This window comes from Saccoglossus kowalevskii, chromosome 16, assembly GCF_978046115.1.
Source record: "Saccoglossus kowalevskii chromosome 16, keSacKowa6.1, whole genome shotgun sequence".
NCBI classification, from domain to species: Eukaryota; Metazoa; Hemichordata; class Enteropneusta; family Harrimaniidae; genus Saccoglossus; species Saccoglossus kowalevskii.
In genome coordinates this window covers 10,258,200-10,268,812 of record NC_140656.1, presented here as the reverse complement: position 1 = coordinate 10,268,812, position 10,613 = coordinate 10,258,200, and the positions used below count along the sequence as shown (strand labels likewise).

The window sequence follows — 10,613 nt, the reverse complement described above, 5'->3', positions numbered from 1 at the left end:
TAAGAACAATAATTCGAATTTTAATTATTTCTCGCTTTCTGTTCAAAATTGATTGATTAAAAGTAACCCACTACCGCTGAGGGCGTAATGACAATTTGTCCATCAAACAAAATGGCTGCGGCTTCACGCACGTTCGGCAAAAAGCCGGAGAAATTTCAGCTTTTAGAAGCTGGAGAATGGTACATGATAGGTTCGGAGGTATGTAAAGGAATACGTTTTACGTAGTGTTTATGTTGAACTCATAATAACCACCCAGCACGCGTCTGCAATCGCTGCAGACACAATGTTTTGATGTTTTCTTTGTTCAGAAGATTATTCAAAATTATTCGGGTTTGAAAAGAAGGTGCTAGTAAGTGGACACCAGAAATAAATCTATGACATGCAAATTATAACACACACCATTACAGTTCCATGATATCGAAAGTATTAACCTTCATTTAACTAGTAGTAGCATTTACCATGGATCTAAGATTATGTTTTATGGTAAAGAGTTTAAGCCTCAACCCCACCCCCACCCACCCCCTAATATTAATCACTCCAGCCCCCAACTATGTCTCTTGAAGAGGGGCATATACAATTAAAATGAGATAATAGATAATAAAATAATAAAGAGATAATGTATTGTATGTAAGCCTAAGACTTAGTGTGTGAATTTCAGTTTTTGCTTATCATGAACAATTTTGTAACAAACATATCATATTTCTAAAAATAACATGGTCTTTAATGTAATTGCATTGTTAGGTTATTTTTGTTTTATGTACATGTTTAATACCACTTTGAAAGCCCACTGACGGTGTGGTAAGAATCATCAATGGGTAGTATCAAAGGTACAAAAAAAAAAAGTACATTACTTGGTGTTTGCCACTATGGTGACATGATACCAAGATCCCGTTTCAATCTCGCTGTCACATAAGCGTTCCAATTCAGAAAAATGCGAATGCGCATGCCCGAGGTAACTAGAATCCTGGGATGTTCAGGTGGATCAAAATAGCTGCTCACGATATGATGGATTACGATAACTATATTTTCTGTACATTTTTCATGTACTACATTTTTTCACTATGAATGTGGTAATCCATGTTTTATTGTTTTTATTACAAACCGCCTATTTCATGTCAAAAGGTTGTAGCATCAGTCTCGCTATCTACGAGATGAGATTTGAATGGGATCTTGGCATGATGTCACCATACAGTACTATGCGCGTTGCAAACCACAAGTATTGTACATGTACACATTTACAGGGCTCGAATTGCCAAGTTGAGAGGGCTTTGTACCCATTTTCCAGACCACAATTGATAAAATTGCCTTGGCATCATAAGAATAAAATAGGGAATATCCAATGGCATCAATGCAAACTCCATTGTTACATTGTTGTCATCACATTACCTTACTGATATGATGAGCAGGTACATGTACATCAGTGTTTATAATCTGCTGACAGCTGAAGTCTATTTTTACAGTTGTGGTTCTTGGCATTTTTCGTAAATGCTCATTCATCTGAATATTTGGGATCATGATGCGAAATAAAATCAATCAAATGATGAAGTCATATTCACTAAAATAGCAAATAAAAAATTAGTTGTCATGTATGTTTTAATTAATACAGTCTGTGCTGAAAAACTTCAAGCCATGCCCCCCCCCCCCTTCCCAAGTTTTTTAAATAGATAACTCTATACAGTAAACATTTGTGTATTGGGTATCTGTATTTAAAGAAAGGTGGTCGTCATGCGAATATGATGTAAACAAACAAGACATTTTACACACATTGTGTGTGTTGCTATGAGTCCCTCACTGAGCAAGAAACGACATGACGATCAACGCCCTTTTAATCTTTGCTGTAACAAAATATTGCAATAAACCATTTGTTATTATCAGGTTGGTAATTACTTGCGCATGTTCCGTGGCTCTCTATATAAAAAGTACCCATCACTATGGAGACGGTTGGCCACTGTGGATGAAAGGAAACAAATAGTCAGCTTGGGAGAACGTAAGTAAAAGCATTTATTTACATGATTTTACATGTTTCATGTGACTTTCTTCTTCTTGTCATCTAAATTTCCTTTTTAACATATTGTCTAGAACATTTGTCATATCTCATGTACCATGTATGTGTTTTTTTTTTCCTAACGATAGACTCTGACCAAGTGGAGTGTACCGTATTGAGATTTTGTCTACTCTGAACCTGAACTGGAGATTGATTTTAGAATCTTGACTTATCCTACACTGTGCATGTACATGTAGTTTAGTATCACCTGATATTAAAGGTTTTCTAAAATCTGACTCTCTGCAGATTTTATAGTTACGGTAGTTGCTAGGCTGAAATCTTGTAGTGATGTTAGTAAATTCAAAGAATTTATCCGAAAACATAAGACAAATCTTCTTAATGTTTTCCAAATCATTCTTTGTGTTTTGCAAAAAACAAAAATTGTCTTGAACCATACATTCTTAGCATACTACAGACTGGGTACTCTGCTACTCTTTGAGTAACGTGTCCACAACACATAAGCAATAAAAATATACATGTAGAAGCCTTTTTAGGTAAATTTAAATTGTTCGGGATGGGGGGGGGTTTATGTTGCCTATCCTAGCTGTACAATTTTACTGTTTTGTCTGTGTATAGTCGTCTATCATCATGTACTCATTTCAAGTCTCAAGCATGTTCTCCATGCTGTCTTTTCTTGTTCTTTAACTGCATTGCATGTTTCTTGCTGAGTGTGTTTGGTTTGTCATCATCATCATAAATGCTAGCCATAGATAAACCCATTCCATGGTTTTATTGCATGGTCTGCTGACTTCCCTGGTGTTTTTTTTTTTTTTTTTTTTGGCAACTGCATCCACTAAAACCACTAAAATGCAAACTTGTCTTTTTTTTCCTTTTTTTTTTTTTGCCCCTCCTTCATTTGCTTGGGTTTCAGTAATACATCCGTAGATTGCATTGCACATTTTGCATCATGTGTCATTCACTACATCATGATACCACATTCTGATTTTTTCGTAGGAAACACGGCGCCCGAGAAGAAAAATGGACAAAATGGTAAAAACAGACATAGGATAGGCACAGACAATAGAAGTAGCCAATTAAACATCTGATACTATTTTTGCTTTTAACTAGTACCATGCTCTCCTAGCTTTTCTAATTTTGTTTGTTTTTTTATTTTCTTTCACAGGTAGTGTGTAGAAATGAAATCATGACATTCTTAGAATAGCTAGTCTAGTCTGACTCCAGCACATGTAGGAAGTTGATACAACACTGTCAAACTTTGCTGAAAATATTTTGATTTCTGTTGTAAATGTATGTCGTGTACAAACACTCAAGTAGCTGAAAGTTTGTTTCTAGTCATTCTGTATGTCGATTGAAAATGTGTGTGTGACAGCTTTTTTTGGTTTTTGACAGAATTCTAGAATAAATTGAAGCACTGGTTTAGAACAATTTCAAAATAAAATATTTGATTTTAGAAAATGAATTAACCAGAAATGTCAGAAATGTTTATGCAGCCTGAACCAAATTTTCAATTTCTTGGTTTAAAAGTGATCTCCCTCATATCACTGCTTTAAATATCTTTCAGTACAGTTTGTTATATCAAAATTCAAAAAGTGTTAAATTTAGCATTTCACTTGTTATTCCTCATACCCCATATGTGAATCTATTCAGATGCTGGGGTTCTATCTAACGTCTTGAGGAGCTGCAAAGAAAATGTCAAACTTAACCTTAAAAAAAATAGACATTTTCAGCTAAAGTGATCTCTGTTGTATTAACCTTAAATTTTCCCGTTAAAGGGTACTATAATCTGATAGTTTTGTTTTTATCCTTCCATCAAGTCAAATTGATTTGATTTTGTTAATGGGCTGTACCATTTACACAACAAGGGGTGGCATCCAAGGGTTGTGTCTGATAAATCCTGATTGCACCACAATTCCACATATTTTTGGCCCCACTCATCATAACTGTACTACCCATTTATATCAATGTACCTTCTTTCATTAAAGTCAGTCAAGACCTTTAAAATTGAAACTATCAGATAGTCCCTTTACATGTCAAAGTCCGGGCAACAATGGTTAAATTTCTGTGATTATTCATTACAAATTAACAATTTTCTTAGGTTTTGGTCAGCACAGCTTAGCCACCAATGTTACTTTGTTGAAAGCCTCAGAGGTAGAAGAAATTCTTGAAGGAAACGATGAAAAATACAAAGCTGTTTCCATCTCTGTTGATCCCACTCCTCTCAGGTAAGCACTTCACACATGACCCCAAATAGCCATCTCCAGTGTGCCATCTCAGGTAATCACTGCAAATACTTGCATCACATGTGGCAAAGTAGCCTTTTCTAGTGTGTGCTCAGTGCCCCAAAAAATATACTAGTCCTAGCCTAATGCCTGGGTCTACTAACATAAAAATCGCAAGAGCAGTGCTTTATTTTATATATATTAATCTAATGGGTCAACTGCAAATGCAGTAACTTCTTCATTAAAATGGCTAGTTGCTGATGGCGATGTGAATAGTGTTCACCCTATTGCTATGCTCATTCTGTCATTGCTTGGATAGATATGGATAATTGGATGCTTATGGGTTAAGCTTCTACTACACTAGAGCAGGGTCACATTCTGGGAGAGATTAAAGAATCCTGTGAGAAGAACGCCCTCTCAAGGTGTATTCACTAAATGGCTTCTGAGGGCGCTATGTGCTCACCATCGCCTGAATTTCTATTTCACTGAATCAAATATAAATTAAAAGTTCAGAATCTGTGAATAGGAAACTCTTGGGAGCTAAACATATAACTACACTACAATGATGTAAGCGTCATACTATTGTGCTTTGAATAAATATCTGGTAAATTATTACATGTTAGGTCAACATGTGGAGTCAATAATGTGGAGGTAAAATACAAGTCAGAAAACCAAATTATAGGGTAAGATGGTCAATCATGGCCAAAGGCATGGTTACCCATCAACAAAATGTATTTATATTTTCAATCAAAGCAGTTACTAGTAAGTGACTGGTATTCTACTTATCAGTTGTGTTGGTATATTTCATCCTATGGTAAATCTCACTGCAAAACTGATATGGAGTTTTATTGCAAACAGTTTGCATCATATTACACACTGTCTACGGGATATTGTGTTTTTGACTCCCGTGTGCGAAGCACAAAAGGGAGTCTTTGCAGTTACCCTGTCTGTATGTCTGTCTGTATGTATGTATGTATGTATGTATGTAACTTTTTTTGTTCCACCATTATCTCAAGAACCACTAATCAAATTTTGGTGAAACTTGATACATAGATGCTCTGGGATAATGCGCAGAGCTGATTAGGTTTTGGTAAAAATCTATGAATATTAATTACCTAATTTGCATGATAATTAGCTGTTCCAAGACTGTTCCACTGATATCTGAAGAACCACTCATTGGATTTTGATGAAACTTGGCACATGGATGCTCTGAACCAATATGCAGGTTTGATTAGTTTTCGGTAAAAATCTATGAATATTAATTACCTAATTTGAATGATAATTAACTGATTTCAAGCTGTTCCATGACTGGTCCACTGATATTTGAAGAACCACTCATTGGATTTTGATGAAACTTGGCACATGGATGTTCTGAACCAATATGCAGGTTTGATTAGTTTTGGGTAAAAATCTATGAATATTAATTACCTAATTTACATGATAATTAACTGATTTTAAGCTGTTCTATGACTGTTCCACTGATTTTTGAAGAACCACTCATTGGATTTCAATGAAACTTGGCACATGGATGCTCTGAACTAATTTGATTAGTTTTGGGTAAAAATCTGTTAATATTATTAATTACCTAATTTACATAATGTACTAATAACATTTCAATAAAACTTGGTACATAGATGTCATATGACACTGCACAGACCTGATAGTTTTTAGGGTAATATCAGTACATATTAATTACCTAATTTGCATAATTAATTAATTTTCAGCTTTTGATATTTCGAGTTATAATGAAACTTGGTACATAGTTACTTGAGGACTGTGCAGAGACCTAATTAGTTTTGGGGTAAATATTTGTGCATATTAATCACCTTATTAGCATAATTAGTTAATTTTCAGCTTTTCACCAGATATCTCAAGTACTAATCATCACATTTCAATGAGACTTGCGACATAGATATTCTAGAACTATGCAGAGACCTGATTAATTTTGGGATAAATAATTGTGCTTATTAATTACCTAATTTGCATAATTAGTTAATTTTTTGCTGTTCTATGGCTGTTGCACTGATGTCTGAAAACCACTCATTGGATTTCAATGAAACTTTTAAAGAGTACCCATCACATTTCAATGAACCTAGGATTATACACCATATTAGTTTTTGGTAAATATTTATGCTTCTTAATCACCTAATTAACGTAATTAATACTGTATATCTTAAGTATTGATCATCACATTTGAATAAAACTTGGTACATTGTGCAGATCTTATTAGTTTTACACTTAAATCTGTTTGTTACCTTATTTGCATAATTAATTTTCTGCGTTTCCATCAACATCTCAAGTTCAAGTAATTTTGAATTAATTTTTAATGTGTCTCCAATACTCTCAGCACACGGGAGTTCTTTCTAAGATCATTGTCTGGATTTAATTTTAAAAAATACATAGGTTTTTAACTTTCTTTGATAAATGACAAATCTGGTTGAATGACAAACAAGTTAACAGGGATGCAGCTACATTTTGTATCTCTTTCAACTCATCGATATTTATAAATGTGTTACTTTGCAGGGAAGGAAAATCCAAGCGAAGAGACTGGGTGCCGGCAATACCAAACAGCTCCCATCATTTGGACGCTGTCCCATGTTCTACAGCTATAAACAGAAATAGAATAGGACCAAAAAGACAAAGGACATTCCCACTTTGGTAAGAAAGGTTTTTTCTATAAAGAAAATTTGGCAGGATTAGAAGCACACAAATCAAAAGTAACTGTAACTGAAAAAATGCCTGTCAGCATTTTCGTTGTTGTTAATAATTGTTGTGTGCACAATAACTTTACTAATTCTATTCCAAAACTCTATCAAATTTGGTCACCTAATTCATTAGTATAAAATCTACCTTTTAATAGTGTGAACGACAAATATCCTATGTGAAAATATGCAAAAATTGAGAAAGTCGTAGTGAAAATCTCATTTTACTGTTTCTGCTTGACTGATTACTGTTGATACACATTCAAAGGTTAAGAGTCCAGAAGGAATATATACATTGGTGTATGTGTTCAATGAAGAAAATTATTTATCTTGTGATTAATATCATTGGTAATGTACATGTATTTCCCAAATCCCATGGGAATACTAGAATGGGTTTTAATGTCAACTCGTGGGAAGAATTGTTGCAATTGAGTCTAATACACATTTGCAAACATACCAATAAAATACACAAACTATCTTAACAGAAAACAAAATATCAGATAATCGATAAGCACTCCTATGAATAACCAAACTACGGGTGCCAAACTTTTGATCAAGAGATGGTGCTCTGATAGTTTTTAATTCATGGAGTAAAACATTGCTTACATCAGAAATCAGAATTCCATATGCAGGCAAGGCTTTGATAGTTTTCTGCATTTCTTGCAGTTTTGATGACCATGATCCGGCTCTGATACATGATAATGCTGCACAGCGAGACGTCCTTGTACCAATCAGACTAGATATGGAACTTGAAGGACAAAAACTAAGAGATACTTTTACTTGGAACAAAAATGGTAAGTTTCTGTGTCAAAATGACCTCAATGGTAATACTCAGTTTCTTCTTTCTAACAGCACAATTTCTATCCAAATTAAATATTATCACAAGACTATGCGGCATATCATTGTGATGTTTATCCTGGATATCACTGCTAATATGGTATAGTAAATGTCATGATATTTGTAGTACTTGTCATCATTTTATCCATGGTGGAACAGTATGGGGAGAAAAACAATTCATGCAGCTGTACCATGTTTATCACTGTATATATTTTCAACTGTTATAGTAATATTAAAGTAATATTAAATCCATGCGGACATATAAAATAACAATAGAACTTGTTTCCTGCCAGGATAATGAACTTAAAACTCAGTGAAATCGCTCAAAGCATCGAAATAGTGAAAATAAGTGGTTTTACAATACATACTTGATCATTTGGACTCTGCCCAAGTTTTCAGGAACTCGTTAATATTTTTAAACAAATTGTGTTTCAAGAATTTACAAATTTTTTAATTTTGGTAATGAGATGTTTAAGAGCAGAAATACTACATACTGACTAGCATAATTGTAACTTATACAGGGACATCAACAGATGTATAACAATTACTATATAATTACATGCTTGATTTTATTTTTGACAGAAACTCTAATAACCCCAGAAATCTTTGCTGAAATTCTTGCCGATGATCTTGAGTTAAATCCCATCAATTTTGTGCCTGCTATATCACAAGCCATTAGAACGCAGATAGAAGCATTCCCTGCTGACAATAGTATACTAGAAGATCAAACAGACCAAAGGGTTATTTTGAAGGTGAGTGAGCCGAGCCCTCTAGTGTTAATATGCTACCATGATGTCGAAATGACATACAGTACAAGTGTCATGGCGCACCAAGCCACAAAAGGCTGGTAACTAGTAATGGTTCAGGCATTATGATTGGTTCATCACGTTCTCATTCCTTGTTCTATTTCCCTTGGTAACCTGACGGCAGTACTTACGCTTGTGGTCGTTCTATATATGAAGCAGGGTTCTCCTTTTGCTCTCAAAAGTTGCGTGAATATAAAACTGTGTTCTTTGTTGCGCAAATAGCGAGAAATACCAGAACCATCTCAAATAGGAAGTCTAAGCAGGCAGACTGAGTTGGCATGGCTTCATTGCAGTAATAAAGACTTGTTTACGGGAAACTAAAATTGGAATATTTTCAAATTATGTCACTTAATCACGTACCTTTGGGCCAAAATCCTGGCCCAGTGGAACAATATGGCGGTTACTAGTTACCTATGTCCGCAAACTGGGAAGGCTAAATCCACTGGCAACAACAAATGTAACTGTATGGGGAAGGTAAGCAGGTGCTTGTATTTAACAGGGCATGGTTGATCCCAGGATAGCACATTAAATTGCTACAAGATACAGAGATGGCCACACAGCCCTTATTGTGTACCCCCAAACAGGAATATGGTTTCTGTGGCGAAATCCACTATCTGTCAGCACTTGCAGTTTGAACATTAAATAATATTAAATGGTCAGGAGGAATGATAGTGATATTCTTTTGTTTTGTTTGAAAAAAAAAAACTGACAGAATTTCATTTGATAAGCAAAATTTCTACAAAGCTATCTAATTGTTATTGAAAATTACCAGTAAACTACAAAATAACCATAATCACCAAAAAATTGATTGCTATTCTGTGGTTACATACTAGCCACTGCTATCTTTCATTTCAATAAAGTTTTTCAGACAGGTACTTTGTATTTTCTGGCTATAACCCTGCATCAGCGGGACTGATGTCATACAAGGAAAGTTTATTTATGTACTTGTATCAATATTGCTCACCTCAGCTCAATATCCACGTGGGAAATATATCTTTGGTTGACCAGTTTGAATGGGACATGACAGAAAAAGATAATAGCCCTGAGGAGTTTTCACTGAAACTATGTTCTGAACTTGGACTTGGTGGTGAGTTTGTTACTGCCATTGCCTATAGTATACGAGGACAACTCAGCTGGCATCAAAGAACATATGCTTTTAGGTAAATATCATATTTTACATTCATGGCTGTTATTATGGTAATTCCATATTTTTGCTATTAGAGGGGCATCTACAATAGAAGCATGCATAAACCAAAATGGCATTTATTAAATTATGACTCACTTTGAAAAAGTTAAATGTATACATGCAAGTTTAATTTCCTTCATTTATTTATATTCTACATCTCAGTGAATCACCACTGCCAACAGTAGAAATAGCAGTTCGTAACCAGGCGGAAGCAGATCAGTGGTGTCCATTTTTAGAAACACTAACAGATCAAGAAATGGAAAAGAAAATACGAGATCAAGACAGAAATACAAGGTGAGAATTAAACCTGAAATTTCATTAAAAAACTTGCAGACATTAAGAATTTGATTTGTATAAATTCGGAGTACAGTTCCTGTAGATTTGCAGTTGTTTTAGCAGCTACATATAGTTACAACATGTGTAATGTTTATGTTGCTATGCCAACCACCATCTTTTAATATCTGTTTATTAATTTCTTGATATTTTTTTTCTTTTCAGGCGTATGCGTCGTTTGGCTAACACTGCACCAACATGGTAGCTGATCGGTTCATTTTACTGCAGTCAGCTTAAATATCAAACCACTTTAGGCAAGTTCGTCCATGTGTTTGTATAAATACACTATTCATGTAGTGGATTTCAAAGACTGTTGATACACATGATGTTCGATCTGCCTTTAGTACTCCAGTCTTTGTTTCGAACTAGTCTGGAAAAACATTATTCTCGTAAACACTAACGCTCAGAGAAATGTCGTCAATGTTGTCCCGACAGATTAGGAGTGGTCAGGTTTGTTGAAAAAACAACTTTGTTGACAGAAGAACAGATGTAAATGATGCCTTGAAATAAATTATTTTAAAATTA

General features: G+C 34.6%; 1 protein-coding gene across 2 annotated transcripts; it reads left to right on the top strand.

Moving 5' to 3' along the window:
• Window positions 1-90: 90 nt before the first annotated feature.
• On the top strand, window positions 91-10,613 carry LOC100366401 (SWI/SNF-related matrix-associated actin-dependent regulator of chromatin subfamily B member 1-like). Of its 2 annotated transcripts, XM_078008683.2 has the most exons (10): window positions 91-198; window positions 1,876-1,987; window positions 2,999-3,034; window positions 4,101-4,227; window positions 6,748-6,882; window positions 7,593-7,720; window positions 8,346-8,515; window positions 9,539-9,729; window positions 9,918-10,049; window positions 10,254-10,613. In XM_078008683.2, exons 1-10 carry the CDS (start codon window positions 112-114, stop codon window positions 10,291-10,293), a joined length of 1,158 nt encoding a protein of 385 aa, XP_077864809.1. In that variant the 5' UTR covers window positions 91-111; the 3' UTR covers window positions 10,294-10,613. The 2 variants fall into 2 exon arrangements, with proteins under 2 accessions (XP_077864809.1, XP_085346976.1); XM_085490850.1 differs by lacking the exon at window positions 2,999-3,034.

Bases quoted from the DNA above. Each gene is read 5' to 3' on its own strand.
- LOC100366401 (XM_078008683.2), top strand. From the start codon at position 112: ATGGCTGCGGCTTCACGCACGTTCGGCAAAAAGCCGGAGAAATTTCAG. The intron at 4,228-6,747 runs GTAAGCACTTCA...GTTACTTTGCAG, and splicing joins GTTGATCCCACTCCTCTCAG to GGAAGGAAAATCCAAGCGAA. The intron at 9,730-9,917 runs GTAAATATCATA...TCTACATCTCAG, and splicing joins CAAAGAACATATGCTTTTAG to TGAATCACCACTGCCAACAG.